General features: G+C 42.6%; 1 protein-coding gene across 1 annotated transcript in view; it reads left to right on the plus strand.

The window, feature by feature from the left end:
* Nucleotides 1–22,946, plus strand: part of Cacna2d3 (calcium voltage-gated channel auxiliary subunit alpha2delta 3) — an 872,527-nt gene that overhangs the window by 694,076 nt on the left and 155,505 nt on the right. Inside the window, exons 24-27 of the mRNA XM_027947835.2 lie at nt 2,080–2,173; nt 5,475–5,570; nt 11,664–11,785; nt 14,332–14,412. Coding sequence (XP_027803636.1) covers nt 2,080–2,173; nt 5,475–5,570; nt 11,664–11,785; nt 14,332–14,412 — 393 coding nt within the window. The remainder of the gene's footprint in view (nt 1–2,079; nt 2,174–5,474; nt 5,571–11,663; nt 11,786–14,331; nt 14,413–22,946) is intronic.

The following is a 22,946-nucleotide window of genomic DNA, read 5'->3' on the forward strand; positions in this document are numbered from 1 at the left end:
GTAATGTGAAAAGTGCATGATGTGTCATCTTAGGCGATCCCCACAGCAATTCCAGACACTAAACCACATGGGATGGAATGGGTTTATTTGGGGGGATGTGCTCTGGGAGGGAAAGGACCAGATGGACCTGGGTAAGTTCAGTTTTTCATTTCATTTTAATTTTTAATGATATATTCTTCAAAACCAAAAGCATTGAGATAATGTGAAAAGTACAATTTTTAGTTGCCAGTCATTTTCTTAATAATTTGTGATATTTGCTTGATGTACTTTTTTTAAAGGATTTTTAAAATTTTTCCTTTTTTAGATGACATGACAGTCAATGTATTTTGACATATTATACAAACATGGAGTCTAACTTCCTATTCTTGTGGTTGTACATGATGTGGAGATACACTTGTCATGTATTCATATATGAACACAGGAAAGTTGAGATACTTCAGGAATGAAACATCACCAATTATTGAAGCCCCTGTATAACCCTTCCCTGCCCTGTCCCGTTTCCCTCCCAGAAAGAATGGCTTTTCCATACCTGTTCGTCATTTTCATGTACTTTATGCTATTAGTACACAGAAAAATATTCATAAGTAATATATGCTATTTTCAATATTTTTCACATTAAACATTTATACAGATCTAAAATCCCAAATGCTCTAAACCTGAAACTTTTCGAGCACCCATGTGATGCGCCACAAGTGGAAAATAATGTTGTGAAACTTGGTTTCATTCCCAAGTTTGTTAAAGATGTGACATAAAATTATATCCAGATTATTTATATGTGGTACACATGAAAGGTAAATGAATTTTATGTTTCCACTTGTGTTCTGTTCCCAAGATATATCATTATGTACACACAAATATTTCAAAAATCTCCCCAAATCTGGAATCTGAAACACTTCTGGTGCCAATCATTTCAGATAAGTGATATTTCGTCTGTATCTATAATATATGGTATGATATTCTATGAATCACTACACACAGTTATAATACATATATTTGCTTCTATGAATCATGTTTTTTAAATTTATTCATGTTGCTCTTTTATCTCTATTCTGTTTTTTTTTTTTTAATTATTGTGTGGAAATCCATTACATAACTGTACAATTTATCCATTGTCTTTTAGATGATGATTGAAGTTGATTCCAATTTTTGTTTTAAAGCAGAGCTCCTTTATCTTTTTGGCTCCCAGCCTTGACGAAGACTGCCGGCCCCCTGAGATTATTGGGTGCTGTCCTTTGCAGAGGGATCAGAGAGTTCTAGAACATCCCCCATCCCAGACTCATGATCTCCCTTTATTCCTTGACCTCTTTCCCAGAGCTCTACCAAGACTTCCTTTGGAAGGGGATAGACAGCCTCCTTTAACATTCTTAAATGGATGGAGTTAAAAAAAATAGAGTCCCTTTAGCTTGAAGTCATGGTATTCTTTTCCCATCTTCCAATTGTCTGAGAGCAGGATGCTCAAAAATGGCAGGTTGTCATAGAAGACAGATTAGGGATGACAAGAGCCAACTTTCCAAGGAGCACCAGCTTCTGGTCTCCAAGTCTGGGAGTCAGCATGCAGGTCCATGGCATGAACTCTGAGATGGGGAGAGACAGTAGAACCTGCAGTGTGAGACAACCCAGCCTCTCAACTTAAAAAACATCTAGTCCAAATGTTTCATGGGCCCTCATATTTCTGGCTTATCAGGTGTCTGAACTATTATATTTTCAACTGGTAGGAAGTTAACTCGTAAAGCAATGTACCCACAGTGTGAGTACTAAAAAGTAGCTATGGAGACTGCAAAATGAGCTATTGAGTCAGGCACAGTGGCACACACCAGGAATCTCAGCAGCTTAAGAGGCTGAGGCAGAAGCATCACAAGTTCAAAGCCAGTCTCAGCAAAAGCAAGACGCTAAGCAACTCAGTGAGACCTTGTCTCTAAATAAAATAGAAAATAGGGCTGGGGATGTGGCTGAGTGGTCAAGGGCCCCTGAATTCAATTTATGCTACCAAAACAAACAAACAAAAAGAGCTATTGAGCACCCTCTGTGCCCCTCTTGGGGACCTAGCCAAAGCCATCTTCTCTTCCATCCCTCCTACAGGTGATAAAGAATTGATCCAAGAAGTCCTTTTTGATGCAGTGGTGAGTGCCCCTATTGAAGCCTACTGGACCAGCCTGGCCCTCAACAAATCTGAGTAAGTGGCTGCACGTGTCCCCCTTTCATGGCCATTTCCTCACCCGATGTCTCCAAAATATGGTTATGGTTTAAAGAACTAAACTGTTTTAGGAGCCTGGTGTTAAAGTTCTTTAATTTTCCCCAAAGCTCCAAACCACAAGAGCTAGAGGAGATTAGTGGCAGGGGCTTGGACAGCAAGCTCCTGGGTTTGATGTGTAATTTGTTTGAGTCTTAACATTACATGAAATTCGGTATGCTGAGGTAGGGTGACACTTCCGAGGAGGCGGGGGTGAAAGGGGCATCCGTTTCCTGCCTTGCCTGGGCTCCCTCAACTTCACAGACTTGAGAGAACTTGGGATCTGAGCCAGGCTAGGTTGTGAGTTGGACAGGGAAAGGAGGGCTCTATTTCAGTGGGGTGTCAGATATAACCTGGTGGTTTTATGTTTGAAGTGGAGGATGGGGAAATGGTGGGAGGGAAGTCAATGGTAGTTGACATCAAAGACTGGGGTGAGAACTGCGTTAGCAGCTTCTTATTATTTTCTTAAATTTTTACTATTATTTTAAATAGCCCACTAAAGATTAGAAATAAGAGGAAAAGTCACTCCTTTTTCCTATCCCATCTGTCATTCATTCTGTTCTCATATTCATTCCTTCCTTCAATCATTCATTATCAGGTATGGAGTGTGCACCTATGGTGTGCACTGAACCAGGTATCAGAGAAGTGGAGGTGACCAGATAGGAACATTTGTCATCATAGTACCTAGGTGTCTATGGTGTGCTGTATGATTAAGAACTGCAATAACTGCTTTGAAGGAAAAGTAAATCTATGTAGATAGTAACAAGACCTAGAGTTAGGGAAATGCATACTAGTTCATGAATTGGTGTGCATTCCAAGAGGTGCAAAGGCCCTGAAGTGAGAGAATATTCCATAGAGTTAAGGAATTTAAGGAAGGTCAACAGAGTTAAAATGTGGAGGGTACGAGGGACGATGTTAGAGGATGAGGCTGCAGAAAGACCAGGTCCTTCAGGACCTCGGGGATGGGGGACAGTTCAGGATTGTGGATTTTATATTCCGAGTCTTGGAAAAATCACTGAAGGGATTTAAGAAAGGGAAGAATAGGATCAGAAATGCATTTTTTTAAAAAATGGGTTCTCTCAGCTGGGCACAGTGGGGCACGCCTGCAATTTGCAATGATTGTGATTTCAAAGCCGGCCTCAGCAACTTGGCGAAGCCCTATTTCTAAATTTTATATATATATATATATATATATATATATATATATATATATATATATATATATATATATATATATATATTTTTTTTTTTTTTTTTTTTTTTAAAGATTAGGGATGTGGCTCTGTGGTTAAGTGCCCCTGGGTTCAATCCCCTGTACCCAAAATCAATCAATCAATCAGTCTCTCACTGCTATACAGAGACCAGTGCATAATGGGCTAAGGACCATAGTACTATAGGTTCCTATAGGAGTCCCAGGGATTTACCACTTGGATCAGAGCAGTGGACACAGACAGAAGAGGGCCACCTGTGGCCTGCCTCAGAAGGAGGACCCCAAGGACACGATGGTGGGTTTGTTGTTTGAAAGGAGGAAAGCTGAGCCTTCAAGTTCATTCCTAGGTCTACATCCCCAGTGCCTGGGAAGATGGTGCTGTTGCTGGAACAGAAGACACTGAGGGAGGAGCAGGCTTGGGCTTCCTGTGTCCAGGGTCCTTTCTAGCCATGAACATTCAAGATGGCTGGAAGTGTCCCAAGCAGAGATGTCAGGCAGGAAGTTTAACACTTGAGTCTGGATCTCCAAGGACAGACAGCCATTTCCATTGTATTTTGGAATGTCTTGCTTACCTGCATGGATCCTGGAGGTTTGGAAGAAAATGAAAATTTCCTAAAATATTTGTTCCCCCTCTAGCTAATGTGAAAGGGCTTCTTTCAGGCTTTCATGAAACTTAAAATCTTGAGTAAAGACGGCTGATTCATTTCTAACACATGCTAAAGATTTCTAAAATGGTAGCTCACTCTGTAGTCCACATCTGTGTCTGGTTGGACAGCCCAGCTTTCCAAATTAAAGTAGGCTATAGGCAGAAACAAATGTACTGTGTTGGTTTTTATTCACCCCTTAGATACCTAAAGGTATTGGCCACCTCGACTACTCCCAAGTGACCAAATGATCTCATACTAAAGACAACATGGATAGTGTTCTGTATCAAATTGCTACCAGCAGCTAGGACAGAGAAGCAAACTCAAAGATTGGCATTTTCTTCACACTTTGAGTGTAGGATAAAATTCTACAGTTGGTATAGAAAAGCCATTTGCTTTTTTTCCATTGGAAAAATGAACATTGCAAATCTCCTGAAGACCCTGCTCCAACATCAAGTTGACCTTGGAAGTTGAAACATTGTGTTCAGCACATTTTCAAGTTACTTTTCCTTGTTGAAGCTATATAGCACCCCCACAAGGCTATTGGAAGAAGTCATTCTTTTATTTATCATTTCGGGGTTGGTGGCAAGAAGAAGACCCATGCTCTGGTAGAAGTTATAAGTCGGTGCTGCCAAAATTCCGCAGAAGTCAAAGCCTATTCTACCATGTAGGATTTCCAGCTGTGGGACGCTGCAAACTTGGTTCGGTGGCTCTATTCATTGTTAATTCTCTCTCATGGCAGATTCCACTAATGGTCTCAAGATCACGAATACACTTGGTAGCATTGAGGCAACAAATCTATCCCTCAACATTTTTTTCTTTCCTTAAAGTCTTTCTCACCGTCAGGCTTCTCTTTCTGAACCTGGACCCAGAACTTTTCTTTTGGAGGGGGTGGGAATCAGGGATTGAACTCAGGTGCACTTGACCACTGAGCCACACTCCCCATCCCTATTTTGTATTTTATTTAGAGACAGAGTCTCACTGAGTTGCTTAGCACTTTGATTTTGCTGAGGCTGACTTTGAACTTTGATCCTCCTGCCTCAGCCTCCTGAGCTTCTGAGATTACAAGTGTACACCCAGCACTCGGCTTGGACCCAGAACTTTGTGTTTATGAACAGAAGCACATTTTTTCTTAGGCCCCTTATGTTGACAGGAAGTTCTTCATTTATCCTGCAGGTATCACCATGAAGGCTTTTGTAAGGGATCATAGATCGCATTCTGTACTTGGTACATGTATGTGGGCACGCCTATGTGTGAGTCTATTAGTTCTTTGAAAGTTCAGGTTTCAGAGCTGCTATTTTGTAAAACATTCTGTGAGTCTTGAAATGCAAAAGCCATTATCTCCTCACTATCCAGAAGCAACTCTCTAACGTCCGCTGTTCTCTTTCAGGAATTCCGACAAGGGCGTAGAGGTAGCTTTCCTAGGCACCCGCACGGGCCTCTCAAGAATCAACCTGTTCGTTGGGGCTGAGCAGCTCACCAATCAGTAAGTAGGAAGACTCCTTTGCAGATGCCCAGTGAGCTCCTGAAATGCAAAATTCAAGGGGTAGCTTCTTTCGATTCTTGCTTCTACCACTGATAGAAACAAAGTTCAGGCCCCACTGTGCCTGCTACTATTTCTCCTCTCTGTTCTACCATGGGGGCCTCAGTGCATGTGTTCACCTGCCGGCTGGCCCTTCTACGATACTTTGTTCCTCGTGCTTGTTGGCTTCTGTCCACCATCTACAGTTCTCTCCTGCCTGGTGAGTCATTTTAGAAAATGTGAGATGCTGCTGCTGCGCTGTAGGAATTAGCTAGAGGAGGGAAGCACTGGTCTCCTCAGGAATGGCTCCTGGGCCTTCGGCTGTTTTGCAGAGATGGGGAGGAATTCCTGTCTGTACCTCAAATCTGTTGTTTGTTGGTTGGTTTATGTTTTAAGAAACCTCTGAGCCTCTGTGCTTAGCATGAGGGTCTGCAGAGCTCCACAGCAGGCGGTGGACTTTCTAGAGGCACTGGGGTTGACAATGTCTCCTTGCACTTCTAAGAAGATCCCAAGGGACAGTGGATTGAGAGTGGCTGAGTCCACTCTTCAGCCCCTGTGTCTTCAGAGAGCCAAGGGCCCTTCACTCACCAAATGGGCGTTCTACCAGAGCCAGTAGATAATCTGACATCAATTTTGATCCCATTAATAAATTCTTCCACTTTCTTTTCTCCATAGAAGAGGCATTATTAGGCCAGGGACAAATGGAGCCTAAGTTTCGGAAAGGTGGAGTATCTATGCAAATAAGTGTGTGAGCTCAGAGGTTGCCAAGAAACCCCACACACCCTGACTGTTGAGAAGGGTTGACCCATCAGGGGCCCAAGGAGGAGATGCTCTCTACCCCTCCAGCCCCACTTCAACAGCACTGAACGCACCTCTGTTAGATGAGACCCTGACACCAACCAGAGAATCTTACTTATAGAACTAAATCTGGTAAAATAGCAGACGGATCAATTTTTAAATGTTTTGGAAAGCCACTTTTGAACATTCCCAATCCAAGGATTTTTCTCTCTCAGTATCTGATGTTTATTATTTATGAGGTTCACTATCATTGTGACTTGATTTTTTAAAATGCCTCTTTAGCTTGTTTTACCCCTGCACAAGTCTTTTTCCAGAGGATCGGTTTCTAAAAACGACTAAAAGGCAGAGGGAGCCACATATCGTATTGTTAGGATCCAGAGAGCAAAGGGAGTCGCAGGACCAGATTGTCTAGTGCTCACAAGGCTCTTTCTGATACCGAGATGACAACAAGTTTATAAGAAAAACAGTAACAGCCAGGTGTGGTGGCACACGCCTGTAATCCCAGTGACTCGGGAGGCTGAGGCAACTTAGTTTAGCAACTTAGCCAGGCACTTAGCATCTCAGCAAGACCCTGTCTCTAAATAAAATATAAAAAAATGGTTAGGTATGTGGCTCAGTGGTTAAGCACTGGTTTAATCCCCATTACCAAAAAAAAAAAAAAAAACAACACCAATAGCAGAAACAAAACGTGGTACCTCATAGGTCTGATAGCTGCACTCTTTTGCTGGATTTGAAAGATGGCAGGATCACACTTGGGAATCTGGATTGTGCATCTGACCCATTTTGCTTCTTGTGCTTTCTTTCTGAAAAGTGAGGTTATGATCTCCTATGATTATTGTGAAGATTAAAAAAAAAAGTTGTGGCTGGACCCCCAGCATAGTGCTGCACGCATGTAATCCCAGCAGCTCAGGAGGCTGAGACAGGAGGATGGCAAGTTCAAGATCAGCCACAGCAATTAACTGAAACCCTTTCTCAAAATAAAAAATAAAAAGGGCTGGGCATGTAGCTCAGTGATAAAGCACTCCTGAATTCAATCCCAGTGCCAAAAGCAAGAAGAAAGGAAGGAAGGAAGGAAGGAAGGAAGGAAGGAAGGAAGGGAGGGCGGGCGGGCAGGCAGACGGACTATGGCTGGACAACTGCTTCAGGAAGTGAACAGTACTTACAACTATAAGGTCTATTCTCTGTGGCATGGCTGGGACCCAGAATGTGAGCTCAGCGATTGTCTGGGTGGGTGAATGACTCTTCTGTCTTCAAGAAACTCATCACTGTTTCATATGGAGGCACCTTGACATCTATTGTCTTAGGGTCTTTTACCTGCCTGTCCCTCCCCATCCAGTGGTATTCACTGAGATTCAGTGACTTGGATATATTCTCTAAACCATGGCTAGAAAGATTTTAGAATTTCTGAGTTTTGTTTGTGCTTTTGACAAGGGCGTGAAAGAAAGTACTTGAAGTGTTCAGCAGAGGACTGGATCTTACAAAGTTCCCAGCCTGGAATTAACTTGGACCATTATCAGTCGGTGCACTAAGACCACAACTCCTGGCCCCGCCTCCTACATTTGGAAGTGGGTTCATTATGTTAGTGGCCTCTGTGACCCGGCCATCAACCCTAACATTAACAGTATATTCTGTGCTTCCAGATGACCTCTCATATCACCAAGCACACAGCATCTCATGACGTTCACCTTCGTGGTGTAGTTATCATTCTCCTCCACAGCCTGAAGTCCTCTGTTGGACTGCTTCACACTTTCCACTTGAACCACAGAGGAAAAAAGGGACCCTTGGGTTTTAAGAACTCCATACATTCTCTGAGCTCATTTCCAGGTCCTAGCCCTTTCATTCATGGCATTCACGCTGTACTGTCAGTGTCCTGGAAAGCGGAGCGTCACTATCATTCCCATTCTGTAAATGAATAAACAAAGGCTTAGAGATCAGTTACTCATCACCCAAAGTCACTGGGCTCTGCCTAGAACTAGACCTGCCTTACACAGCACCACAATCGCCCCTGGAATCCAGGAGGAGGCTTTCCCTTTACTTGGAAGGATATTTCCTTCTGAAGAATAATGGTGGGATTCTGCAGAATCAAATCTCTGCTTCCTGCTTCCTCTTGAATCACTGCTGGGAGTTGGACAGCACCTCCCAGATTTCCCAAGAAACACCAGAGCTGGCTGAGACCTCTGGGCTCTGCTTGCTGAGCTGGGTACAGCTTTCCAGACCTGTCTCCTTGCCTCCCCAAAGGCTGACTGTCACCATCACACCTTCTAACCATGCTTTTATCCCATCTCCCATGACTCTGGAAAAAAGGTCCCACTGCTGCATGAAAAGGGCACCTGCCATCTGTGGCGATGTGCATTTCACCATCACACAGGCCTGGGGTGAGTGAACACACTTTCTGCTCAGCCGTGGCTGTGCCCTTAGTCTGATGTGGATGGCAGCTGTTGGACCTGCTGTGGGCTGGACAACAGAAGCTCCTCCCTCCAGTCATCCAAGTCAGGTTCATGAAGAATCTCATGTCTAAGGAAGAAATAAAAGGGGTGAAATGTCAATATTTGTTAAACCTGATGATTTTACCACTGAATGAAGCAGTGCCTGGAAGGGTTCATCTATTACGCTAAGCCTGGAAGTCTGTATATACAGCATTCTGCACAGCACGGGGATCTAAGCACCTTCTCAGTCTTGCTTGGGACTCCAAAATTGGTCTTCTAAATAAGAGGAGAGCACCTTTACCAAATTTAAAAAAAGGTTCCAATTTCCTCTGGAGAGGAAGCTTGCTAGGGAGGGCCATGAATGAATGGGAGAAGCTCTGGTCTATCATACCATTTTTGGTTTGCTACCATCAGCTCTAATAGCATAAAATTTTGTGGCATTATTAACACAGAAGACCATTTACATAGGAAGGTGGCCAGGCTGCTGAGGGGATTTGGAAAAAAAATAGAAACTATTATACAGAAGAGATACAGGAGATTGTCTCGAATGTTTGAGGAGCTCTTATCTAGATCTTAAGTTTTATGTATCCTGTGATCACTCAACATATATTGAGTGCCTTACCCCAAGGAGAAGAATAAAGTTTTTGCCCTTAGGAAAGAATTAGGCAAGTTACTAGTGTAACTTGCAAGGTGACAGACTTCAGAGCTCTCTGAGAATTTTGAGGGTGAACTCCAAAGACATAGGCTTCCTCTTGTAGAAGTGAGTTCTACTTCTTTGGTCAAGGTCCAGATAACACCCTAAAACTACAGAATGCTATTCTAAATTAGGAGCCAAGTTTATGAAACCAACTAGTTGTAACTTGGTTTTAAATTTCTCTCCCTGTTCTGCGTGATCCAACTCCATGCTGAAAACTGCTGTGTCGAAAGTCGTCCCATTTCTGGTCCAACTGAGGGCCTTTTTCCTATCTACACATTGTTTCCTGATTGGTCTCCTTTTCTGAAAGTTCCCTGTACAGGCTGGAATAACCAGGCAGTCATTTCCTCCCCTTAAATTGTGCCTTATCAACCAAGATAAGGCTGCTGGGGAGTAAATGTGGCTCTCTGGAGGTGAGTCACATCAGAAAACACTCATCGGGACTTCGGTATGTCAGTCCTCCTGGTACTGAGGGGATACGTCCTAGACCCTCAGTGTATGCCTGAAACCGTGGAGAATACCAAGCCCTATATACTATTTTTTTATGCATACATCTGTGTGCTAAAGTTTAATTTATGAAACACACAGAGTAGGAGATTAACAATAATATTAAACAGAACAATCATAACAACACATTACAATAGAAATTACATGAATGTGCTTTCTCTCTCAAAATATCTTATTGTACCACACACGCCATTCTTTTTGTGGTGCTGTGAGATGACACAATGCCTTGGTGGTGAGATGAAGTGAAGCGAATGCATAGGCATGGGGACAAAGCACTAGACTGCTGTGTAAGGGCCACTTGGACACAAGCACTGCAGCACCACCCCAGTGGAGCTGAAAACTGAGTGACTACTGAGCGCCTAACGGGCAGGTAACATAGATAGCATGGATACGCTGACAAAGGATTATTCACATCCTAAGAGGGCTGGCAGGATGCTGCAAGAGATTTCATCACCATACTCAGAGCAGCACACAATTTCAAACATAATTTTTTTTCCTGCAATTTTTCATTCAGTGTTTTGGGGCTGTGGTTGACTACCAGATTCTGAACCATAGAAAGCAAAACTACAGATAAGGAAAGACTCCTGTGTGTTTAAGGCTCCATGGAGGGATGCACAATGTGAGCAAAGCTGCTGTCCACAGAGATCTTGAGAGGCTTGGGGAAGGGACATGACCATTTTGTGGATAAGGCCTAGGAAAAGGAGGCTGTGTGACAGTGAGGGAGTGTGGGGACCTGGGGTGGGGTGAGAGCTTGTACTTGCTGTGGATTCATAAGGTGGGTGGTATGTGGATGAGCACTTTGTATTGTGTTGTATATTTCAAAATTGTTAAACGAATAGTTTGTTTGTTTGTTTGGTACCCAGGAGTCTAAATTACTGAGCCATACCCCAGCTCCTTTTGTATGTTTTATTTAGAGACAGGGTCTCACTGAGCTGCTCACTGAGTTGCTTAGGGCCTCAGTGGAGAGGAAAATGCAGGGGGGATCTCTGGTTAAAGTGTAGACTGTGGACAGGAGGCAGGGAGGCCAGGAGGGGAGGGATCCAGAATGTGGTGGGCAGTCCCTGGTCTGTCTGAAGACCAGGTGAGGGAAGGAGGATGCAGAGTCCTGATATGGGCCCATGTTTATTCCCAAGAAGAGTGACTTACCTCCTTTACGCTTGTCTGATTAGTTCGATGGATATACTAGGAAAAATTATTTGCCCTCTTTTAATATGACTGTCGGAGCACTGCAAGAATTTTTTCTTTTTAGTACTGGGGATTGAACTCAGAGGTGCTTAACCACTGAGCCACATCCCCAGCCCTTTTTAAAAATATTTTATTTAGAAAGAGACAGGGTCTCACTGAGTTGCATAGGGCCTTGCTAAGTTGCTGAGGTTGGCTTTGAACTTGCAATCCTCCTGCCCCAGCCCTCCTGAGCCTCTGGGATTACAGACAAGCACCACTGCATCCAGCCCTACAAGATATTTTTGAGTGATGTGGGGTGCACAGTGTTGACTCGGGACCCCTTTGTACTCAAGATGACAAGTGAGGATTCTAAAGGCTAATCCTGGTTTTACCTGATAAAGGTCGGTGGATATACCATGTTCTTCTGGACCTAGCTGAGTGGGTGTTGTTCTTCTTATTCCTCTTCAGGGACTTCCTGAAAGCTGGAGACAAAGAGAACATTTTTAATGCAGACCATTTCCCTCTCTGGTACCGAAGAGCTGCTGAGCAGATTCCAGGGAGTTTTGTCTACTCCATCCCGTTCAGCACAGGTGGGTGAATCTGTTGGAGGGAGGTGGGGCTCTGTCTGTTCCTGCTGGCCAGAGCATTGGGCAGACAGTGTAGGGGAGCTAGCTGCCTGAATGCTGAGGGGAGCCAACTTCAACCTGCAGAGCCCAAGCAGATGACCAGGCCAGCCCCGAACCAGTGACCTGCTCCATAAGAGAAATAGCCCCAAATAAAATGAAGGCTTTACTTAATCAGTGTCCAAAGGACATTTCAGGAAGCAGACCTGGTATCTTGCACTCTGTGGAACTTGAGTGCGGATTTCTTTCTTGATTCGTTTTTAATGTCACTGTGGCCCCATTTTAAAGAAAGTTCAGACAAACTTCTCCAGAACCTTCAATGAGTCATATCACTTCAAAGGTTCCCTCTCAGAATTGAACTGATCTAAACTGATATGCAAAAGCAAGAACCAAGACATTGTATAGCTGAGGCTTTCCCGACTTAGGCCTGCAGTGACCAACAGAGGCCTGTTGCTGATGGTTTTTACCAGTCCTGACATGTTAGGATATTATGGGGGGCAGAAAGTCACTTCTCCCCAGAAACAATGGAAAGCTGTTTTAGAAACAAGACATGCTGAAATGCTTTTAAGTTATTTCCTGCATCCATTGTCTTTTGATGCTCATTGAGGAAGGCTCTATATGGAATGTTCTAGAAGCTTCGGAGATGAATGAGACTTAGTTCTACACTTGCATTGCTCTGGAAAGTTCAATGGATAGTTATGTTTTACATCAGGCCCTTTTATGTTAATCCTTTCCAAGCATTCCTAACTCCACCCTAAGGGAAACTCTCCTTCCTGAGATTCTCTCCCTGGGTGAGACTTCAGGCTACCTAACTTCATCTGTTAGGTTCCTTTCCTGTCTGAGATTCTTTGAATCTGTGCCCTTTGGCTTAAGTCCTCTGTGGACAGATGTTCCTATGCATGCTTCCCCATATATAAACTTTCAAGTGTCTGAAGTTCTGTATCAACTAAGACACAGTGAACTTTCTCATCTTGCTACACACCTAGCAACAATAACATCATTTTCTCTCTCAGGAGACTTCCTTTTTCACAGTCCCAAAAAAGAAAAAAGTAGAACTGAGCTTGCTGTTCTGACCATGGAGTGCATTCTGTGACAGAGTGGCTTTTGCTTGACACTGTACAGGGAGGGGCTGTGGGGTTGTTCACTGGTTTCTGGACACATACACTTGGCTGTGATAGACACTAGTGCCAGTTTGCTTTGTAATTCACTGTTTGTCCTAAAAGAATCATGTGTGAGATAAACAAACTGAGCCTGGCACAATGGCACACACCTTTCATCCCAGAGGCTCAGGAGGCTGAGGCAGGAGGATTGCAAGTTCAAACCAGCCTCAGCAATTTAGCCATTACTTACACAACTCAGTGAGACCCTGACTCTAAATAAAATACAAAATAGGGCTGAGGGTGTGGCTCAGTAGTTGAGTGCCACTTGGTTCAATCCCCGGTACCCAAATGAACAAACAAACAAAAATATGGATTAATTAAAACTGTTGTGGCATTGGACTTTGTAAACTACAGTTTTCCCTGAACTTTTAACATAAATTGTCAAATGAAAAGGAATTTAATGTGTTTGTGGCTTCTGTAGATACAAGGGAAATCTTTAAAATAATGACCAAGCACAAGTCATTATGGCCAAGTACTGTCTTTCTCCTCATTTCTTCGGTGTGTTGAATACTGAAAAGAAGCTGGTTTTGTTGTTGTTGTTGTTTTGATTTTGTTTTGTTTTTTTATCACTGCTTGGGCTGGGTCAGGAAGAAAACTCATAATTGCTTTGGTCATGAGTGTATTCAAGTTCAGGTTTGCCTTCCCAGCTTCTGGATTCAACTGGATTCTATTCAATGCACACACATTGAGCACCTTTCCTGAGGGGGGCGCTAGACTAACAGTTATTAACTATGGGTGCTCCACATCTTTGAATTCATTAGTATTGGAACCACCCTTAGGAATAGAAAACCTCCTAATACTAATGCCGTGTTGTTACGGCACTAATAAAGGGTTTGGAGTATAGATATCATTCCTGTTCTATCTCTGTTTAGAATGGTTCTGCTCAGAAACACCGAGATTAAAATTAGAATCTTGTAGATCAGTTAAGATTTATCTAATGAATCAGAGCTACAGTTGCCAACTTATTGTAAAATAATTCCAAAATTCGGTTTCATGTATCTCTGCATGGCTCTGTTCAGAGAGGTGGTATAAATATGACCATGGACACAAGTAAACATTGCAATTAGTAACCACAGATGACTTAAACATGTGGTCCCTCCGTGGTGGCCATTGATTTTGATGTGAAGAGCTGGCCATTCACCAGTGCAGGTGCTCAGGGCTCAGTATATTGATTACGGCACAAATGGCCTGACAGAACAGGCGGAGTGTCCACAGCCCAGAGGACTCTGGATTCTGGGAACAGAGCCCCAGAATCATTTGCAGAATTGGTGGCTATGGGCCAATATGATTATTCTCTGAATGTGCACACTCTAACTATCTCCATTTTTCTTCTGGTGGTTTTTCTTTGCACAGGGACAGTCAACAAAAGCAATGTAGTGACAGCAAGTACCTCCATCCAGCTCCTGGATGAGCGGAAATCCCCTGTGGTGGCAGGTAAACAATGGATTTCGGTGACTATGGCATCCATTCACCTGGCTGGTCAACTGCTTCTGTGTGGCATTTTTTTCTCCAAAAAGTAGGTTTCCAAAGGAGGAAAAAAAAAATGGAAAATTACTTATTCCTCAGCTTGGTTTCATTTCCTCCAAATTAAGACTAATAGCAGGTGGTGTTTGATGCAAAAACAGAAAGCTTTCTCAAGGGTTTCTATTAAACTCTGAGCCAGGAAGACATCTTTGGTATGTGTCATGGAGAATGTCTTGACAGCAGGTAGCAAGCTCATTTAAAGTAAATTCCACACCTCTGATTTTTATATCATTAGGATAACAATGGGCACACAAGAAAATTATAGGTCTGTTTTAGGCAAACACCAGCTGAAATGTGCCCTTCTCCAGAGACACTGGGATTTTCATCGCCCTAATCCCCCTGGGGAATTAGAGTTAGCTGTATCTGCAGGTGCTGGGTTTGGGTCCAGGGGAAAGCCAAAGCATTTTACAACAGTGAGTCTTGAATTGTCCAAAAAAGCCCCGTCTCTAGCTTTCCCCATTTCTCTCATCTCTCACAAGTGTGAGTAGATGACTATAGCTGGCTGGGGGCTTCATTAGTGGCTGAAAGGCTTGGAAACTGCCACAAGTCCTCCCTGGAGGATGGCTGTTGACAAAAGCAGGGTCTGAGAGCATGTCTGGCATATAGTCTATTTCTGATATATAATTATTGGATCCATTGGTTGATGGATGGGTGATATACTCAAGCTCTATCCTGATACTGGCTAGGTTTACCAAAGGGAGTCATTTGTTTTTGGGCGGCCTCCCTCATTAAGTTGTACTTTAGGGTGACTTTGAACGTCAACATCTTTGCACACTGTGATAATTTGTGGAAAGGAATGCAAATGTAGCAGATGGAGCGGACCCCTTTGAAGTGGTTGTTCTTTGGCTGGGAAATCCTGTCTTTCCCTCCACTTTTATTTCTGACTCAGCCTGTGAATCATAACTGTGTCAGTAGGGACTGAAAGATCTGGGGATAGTCACTCTAGTGATTCTTGGGGTATTGGATATGACAAAGAAGACAGTCTTATGTGTCTGACCTGCAGCTTATCTTAAACTAGGCAGACCTATAATTAATCAGCCAGGCGATACGGGCTCTAAGGACTCACAGTTGCTGTCTTCAAATTTGGTCACTTAGTGTCTCCCCCGTTCCTTGAGGAAAGCGGGAGACAGGATCATTTAACTCAGCAAGATTTATTTTTGCTTAAAGGAGGTCAGGCTTGCTTACCTCCAGGCTGTCCCAGCCAGCTAATTCCGGAGGCATGTTATCTCCCAGGAGCTGGGGCCACATGCAACAGCTGTCAAGGACAGATCAGGCCAAAGCTGTCTATCGGATACAGAATTTCTCTTTAAAACCCTTTCCATGGGTGTTTCATTCAGTCATCATAAAGGATGCTCTGGGTATACCCCAAAGTTACTGTGTTTACCTCAACGACCTTTGTACAAGTTTACAAACGATGCTCAAATGTTGCCAAATGCCTTCTACTTCATAAATGTCTATTTGGCTGAGCACCAGCGAAACGTGGAGTCAGCCAGAGCACTGGGTGTCCAGCCTAGAGCAGAATGTGCGTTGTCCAAATGACTTGCTGGTCTATTACTAAGTTACATAGCTGGCCATAGACCTCAGGCAGGTCATGAGACATGATGGTTTGGCTCACGTTGAGTGTGTAAGACAGGCTCCTCCTATTTGTTGCTTCTAAGACTGTGTCCACTACTGGCCCCCAACTTCAGAAGGTAATTATGGAGCAAGACCAAGAGGCAAAGTCATCAAGCATCTGTCTTGAGGTTGAACCCTTCTTCTTCCAACCGCGTCTGGTAGACATGAGATAAAACAGAATTTCTTGGCTTTGAACTTGAAGGCTGCCATGGATGCAGCCCCATGAAGGCAGTGACCGCAAGAGGACCTGTCTCTCTCCCAGAGCACAGCAGCCTCCTCAGCATGTCCCCCAGGTGTCATTGACTGACTCAACCCTCATGTTATGGTGTGATTAGGTTGGGTTACATTCCTCGGTGTCTTTTCCTCAAAGTAAGTAGACATTGTTTACGGCTCTGAAATTCAAAAGGCCATTTTAATTGGGGAAGAAGCCTTGTTTTGGCAGATGAAGATGAGTGTGTGAGTGGGCTTGTTCCTCAGACAGCAGATGGGACACAGCTGACGGGCAGTAATTTGGGGTCGCAATGAAATCCTTGTGTTAAAGGGAAACCTGTCTGAAAGAAAAGGTGTACAGCTTTGCAAATCATTCTCAAGGATTCCCTTGAGAGGCCTGTCCCACTCCCTGGCCTAATCTGGGATTCTCATATTCATTGACTGTGTGCATCTATTTGGGGTAGTTGTTGTTATTATTATTATCATTATTATTGCTGCCATTTTTATTCTCTTCTTTTTCTTGTTTTCCTTTAAAAAAAAAAAAAACAAAAAACACTTATATGCTAATCTGTCAATGACGCCTTTGGCCAGTCAAAGGTGGTCAGCCACAGTGCATAAACAGGTTCCATCCATCTTGGGCACCCAGTCCTCTTAGGGAGTCACCCTGCCAGCTTTTAGTGGCCACCAGCATACTGCATTTTCTCAACTTCTTTTCCATTGAGGGAAGAGGGAGACAAGATCATTTAACTCAGCAAGATTTATTTTTGCTTAAATTTATGTTTTGCTTCCACTGCCAAGGAAGAAGTGGCAGGACTTTCCCTACCCAACCTCTCCAGATCCCTGGAACCTTCTATGTGTACGAGGTTCCTGATCCTTTTTTTTTTCCCCTATTATTATTGAAAATGCAAACCTGATCTGTAAAACCCAAATAGATTTTCTGCTTATGTGTGGTTGGGGTGTCTCCAGGTCCACCTAAATAGGGGTGAGATTATTAGCTTCCTTGCCTGTGTCAACTCAGAGATAATAGAAGAGAACAGGAAACACCAGTATAGAAAGAAATACAAAAATGCTAGGATTTAGGGGTAACCCACTTTTATCTTCAAGTTGGATTCATTCATTCATGCATTCAGCAAATAGTCCATGAGCTCTCCCTTTTCCCAGGTACTCTAGGAAGTACCTGGAAAAATGAATAAATAACCAGGATCAGAAACTGATATCCTTTCCTTCCCCACACAGGTCTCTAACATAGCTATCTTTAAAGCTGTGTTTCTAAAGCACCAGTGAATTAAAGAGCTGAATGACTGTCTGGAAGGTCCTTAAGGTCAAGGATCTTGCTCATTTTACCTTCTGCCCCTCATAGCGTAGTCAGTTCTATGTGTGGACTCTGCTGAATTGACCTTCAATAAGATTTTTACAAATCGAATGGAACTCATGGAAACCGACTTACCTTCTAGATTCCCTCTTATTCACACAAGATACCTTATCTCAACTTCTGTTAAAAAAAAAAAGTTCAGTCTTCTGAATTTTTAAAATGATACATATTAGTGGCATTGGCTTTAAAATGAACATTTTAACGTATCAGAATCTAAAATGGCAACTAATGATGTTCCAATTTTATTTTATTTTTTTTTCTTTTTTAATTTTTTATTGTGGGTTGTTCAAAACATTACAAATTTCTTGACATATCATATTCGACACTTTGATTCAAGTGGGTTATGAACTCCCACCTTCACCCCATACACAGATTGCAGAATCACATCAGTTACACATCCATTGATTTACAAATTGCCATACTAGTGTCTGTTGTGCTCTGCTGCCTTTCCCATCCTCCACCCTCCCCCCTCCCCACCTCTCCCCTCCCCTCCCCTCCTCTCTCTCTACCTCCTCCACTGTATAACCCTGAGGGTCTCCTTCCATTACCATGCAATTTCCCTTCTCTCTCCCTTTCCCTCCCACCTCTCATCCCTGTTAAATGTTAATCTTCTTCTCCTGCTCTTCGTCCCTACTCTGTTCTTAGTTACTCTCCTTATATCAAAGAAGACAATTGGCATTTGTTTTTTAGGGATTGGCTAGCTTCACTTAGCATAATCTGCTCTAATGCCATCCATTTCCCTGTAAATTCTATGATTTTGTCATTTTTTAATGCAGAGTAATACTCCATTGTGTATAAATGCCACATTTTTTTTATCCATTCGTCTATTGAAGGGCATCTAGGTTGGTTCCACAGTCTTGCTATTGTGAACTGTGCTGCTATGAACATCGATGTAGCAGTGTCCCTGTAGCATGCTCTTTTTAGGTCTTTAGGGAATAGACCAAGAAGGGGAATAGCTGGGTCAAATGGTGGCTCCATTCCCAGCTTTCCAAGAAATCTCCATACTGCTTTCCAAATTGGCTGCACCAATCTGCAGTCCCACCAGCAATGTACAAGTGTACCCTTTTCCAATTTGATTTTAAATACTTGTAAACAACTCCACGGTCAAGAACTCTCTCCATTATCCTTTAATACCCAGTGCCAAGTACAAGGGCTAATGCATGGTGAATATGAATGAAATATCATTTAAATGACTGATTCAGGGTGGATTGGCTTCATTGTGACTTGCTATATACAGGGACAGAAGCTCACAAAATTCGCTGACCCAATCATAGAAATACTGTACTTGACTAAAACTCTGAGATGTGCTCAGCAGCTTAACTTCAGCCCATAACATAATAATATGGGGGGTATTTCAAGGAATAAAATAATTTTTAATATTACATTCCAATGGCAACTGTGTTGAACCAGGCATTATCTCTGTCGTTAAAAGTCATTTCTGAGTTCAGAACATCTAATGTTATGCTTGGAATAGCTAATCTGATCATCCTCAGGGGGGGAAGAAAGATTATGGACATGAGAGCATTAGTTTTTTATAGAACAGCTCTTTTTCCAACAGCCTTACAGAACTGTGATTGACATGCCAAAAATTCACTGATTTTAAATCATTATGACTTTTTGTGAAATTTTGGTGTAGGGGTTCCTGATCTGTCTACTTGCTTCTTTGCAAAGCACACAGATCATATTGGATCCATTCAGGGGGGAAATTTGAAAATGTGAGTTATGTGCTCTTGTTTGCATAACTTCAGGCAGTATAATGAAGGAGAAGATTTCATTTTAACCAGCTAATTAGGAAAGTGATTAATTAACATCATTGACCGTACATTGTCAGGTACGTGCTATTTCAACTAAGTGTAGTGTTTAACATGGGCCCTGCCTTTGAGTTCAGTGGCTAATGTTGACAAAGTGTTACAGGCAGGCATTCAGCTTGATGACATTCCTTTGGTCAGATCACACATATTTGGTATACATGTGTCAGGAATTATGTGTCAAGTCTGCATGGATAAACATCTAGTTTGTTAAATCTGAGTCAAGGAACTATTTTATCTTTACAAAAATTACTGCTTATGAACTAAATGAGTGGTTTCCAACCAGAGACAGTTTTGCCCTTTGGAGATATTTGGCAATATCTGGAAACATTTTTGATTGTCACCACTGGTTAGGAGGACTGCTACTGGCATCTAGTGGGTAGAGATCAGGACAGTGCCACACAATCTGCAGGTCATAGAACAGACCCCATGACAAAGAATTATCTAGTTCAAGATGTCAGCAGTTGCGAGGTTGAGAGACCCTGGGTTAAACTCACAGGCAAATTTTAGTTCTTGGCATTTTCCAATTCATTGTTGCCACTTTTAGGCTAATAGCAAAAACAACTTTGCATCATCATTAACCATTCAATTAATATATATTTCATGGATAGTACATACCTAAGGCTGACCATACAGCACTGAACAAGTACCCCAGAAGGCACTGTGGAGTGTGTTAAGGGGGTTGTTGGTTGATGTCAAGATGAGGGTGCTGTTGCCATCCAAAGCCCAGAGGCTGGAGTGACAGCTGCCCAAGGAAGAATCCTTCCACTCAGCTGATGCTGCACCACTGAGAACCCTGAGCATGGCCAACCTGCTGCCAATAGGGAGCCTCCATTTGTTCTAGAGATCCAGACAACTCCAAGTTTGGCATGAATGGGAGGAAGGAAGGCATTTCAGTAGTGGTTAATGCTCCCTAGAACACAGAGCAAGATGAAGAGATGAAGTGTGGTTAGCAAGGGAGACAGGAAAGATGGACTCTCAGTCCCTACATGTGTGCATGGGTTTGTGGCAGGGCAACACCTTTCCAAGTTGGGTGGTGCATGGGGAAGGCCTCCCTAATGGAGTGGAATGAGTTGAAACCGAAGGGATGAGATGGATCCATCTCATGCATATCTGGGGGAACATCATTCCAGGAAGAGGGAACTAGCTTTTCTAAAACTTTGAATGAATCTGGAATGGGATTCCTCATACATGTGTTCATGTACCAGATGAGTACTCCGAGACCTGAATGTGAGTCTCTTGGGTTCGGGGGACATTTACCAGGATCTAAAAGCAGAGCCGATGGGCCATAGATAGGTGACACAGGGGAAAGTGGGGAATCCAAATCAAGTCTTTGCCTTAAATGATCAGCTGTGAGAGGAAGCTTTTTGTGTTTGACTTTTTTTTTTTTAATGGATAAAAGGGTATAATGTTGAGACCAGAGCAGATCTAAACCAAAAGAACTAACAACAGGAAATGTTTTGAAAATGGATTCGTGATGTAGTTACCCATGAGGCTGTATTTAATATCTGTAACAGAAATCAAGGGTTAGAACTGGCCATTAACACAGCTGCTATGCAAGTCACAGTAGCCAGTGACCAGGGAATGTGGAGGATTACTGCTCCAGGAATAAAAATAGCCCAGAGTTTTGAGAAACTGGATCCTCTATGATAGCTCTCCAGGGCCACTCATTCCAAAGAGTCACCATCCCATTATTAAACCTCATCAGAAGCCACAGCACATCCTCCAGTCCAAAATCTGTAGCGGAATTTCAGGGCTACAGGTTCTCCTACCACATGGCTTGCAGTCTCTGAACTGACAAGTCGAGCCACCTTTTTTGAGGTCGTTGTGGGATTTGGACATGAAAGTCAATGTGAACTAAGTATTTAAAGTGAGCACAGGGCCTGTCCCTCTCCTGACCCCACCTAGACCTTAACTTTCACATTCGTAAATCAAGGCGGTCTGGTACTGAAGTTGGATTTCTAGCAGCCTAGTGTTTTGAAGATGGAAATTAATTTCATCACCCCAGAAAAGGAATGGTATTAACCAGTATGGGAGCATCTCTGACACCCAAATTCAGTCTGTTTGGGGGGATTCCACTGATTACTGTTGAGAAGAATACTCATCAATTCCAAAGGACGGGGCTGGTATAGATGGTGCTCGGTAAATGCTTGCAGTCAAGTGGCTCAATAATCCCTAGCTGGTAAGAAATTTTTAATAATAACTATAGGTCACACTCATCTCCACTCATGCGCCAGTGCTTTTCCCAATTCTTTGTTCTATATAAAACTTTATATGTGGCAGTATCATTATAGTATCCTGACATGCTTCATAAAAAACTTCTTCTTTTTTTAACCAGGGATTGAACCCATGGGCACTTAACCACTGAGCCACATCCCCAGCCCTGTTTTGTATTTTATTTTAGACAGGGTCTTGCTGAGTTGCTTAGGGCCTCGCTAAGTTGCTGAGGCTGGCTTTGAACTCACAATCCTCCTGTGTCAGCCTCCCTAGCTGCTGGGATTATAGGCATGAGCCACTGCACCTGGCTCATATTAAAACTACACACTACATTTTCATGTACCAATGCCTGAGAACAGAGTTTAGAAAACTACAGTCCACAGGACCAAATCTAGCCTGCCACCTTTTCTTCCCCCCATAGTTTTATTAAGATGTATTTCATATCCAATAAAATTCAACAATTTAAAGCACATAGTTCATTGGCTTCTAGTATAGTGTGTTAGAGTTGGACAACCGTCACCACAATCTAATTTTAGAACTATTTCAACTTTCCCAAAAGAACCCGTGATATACATTCTCCCTTCCCATTCTTGAGACCTCACCCTGGCCCCAGGACCACAAATCTACTTTCTCAATGTATTTGCCCAGATTTAATATAATCAGATAAATGATTTGAATCATATACTGTGTGGCCCTTCATGACCAAATTCTTTCACTTAATATAATATTTTCAAGGATCATCCATGTAACATGGATCTCTACTTTTTTTTTCTATTGCCAAATAAAATTCCATTTTATAGATATACACTTTGTTTAACCAAATGATAGGCATTTGGTTGTTCCTACTTTGAACTATTATTAATAATGTTGACATGAACATTCATGTACTAGTTGTTGTGTGGTCATGTTTTCACTTTGAGGGGATAGAGCCCTAGGAGTGGAATTGTAGTTTCTTATAGTATCTTTGCGTTTGATATTTTGAAGACTGCAAAACTGTTGTCCAACATGTTGTGCCATTTTACAATCCACCTGCAATGTATGAAGATTCCAATTCTTCCACACCCTTGCCAAAATTTATTATTATCTGCCTTTTTAATTTTAGCATGTTTGTGGATATGAGATGATTTGTATTTCCCTGATGACTTACTGTGCAGTGCATCTTATTATGCACTCACTTGCAATTTGTATAAGATCTCTAGAGAAATATCTGTCCAGATCCTTTG

The sequence above is a fragment of the Marmota flaviventris genome, chromosome 1 (assembly GCF_047511675.1).
Source record: "Marmota flaviventris isolate mMarFla1 chromosome 1, mMarFla1.hap1, whole genome shotgun sequence".
Classification (NCBI taxonomy): Eukaryota; Metazoa; Chordata; class Mammalia; order Rodentia; family Sciuridae; genus Marmota; species Marmota flaviventris.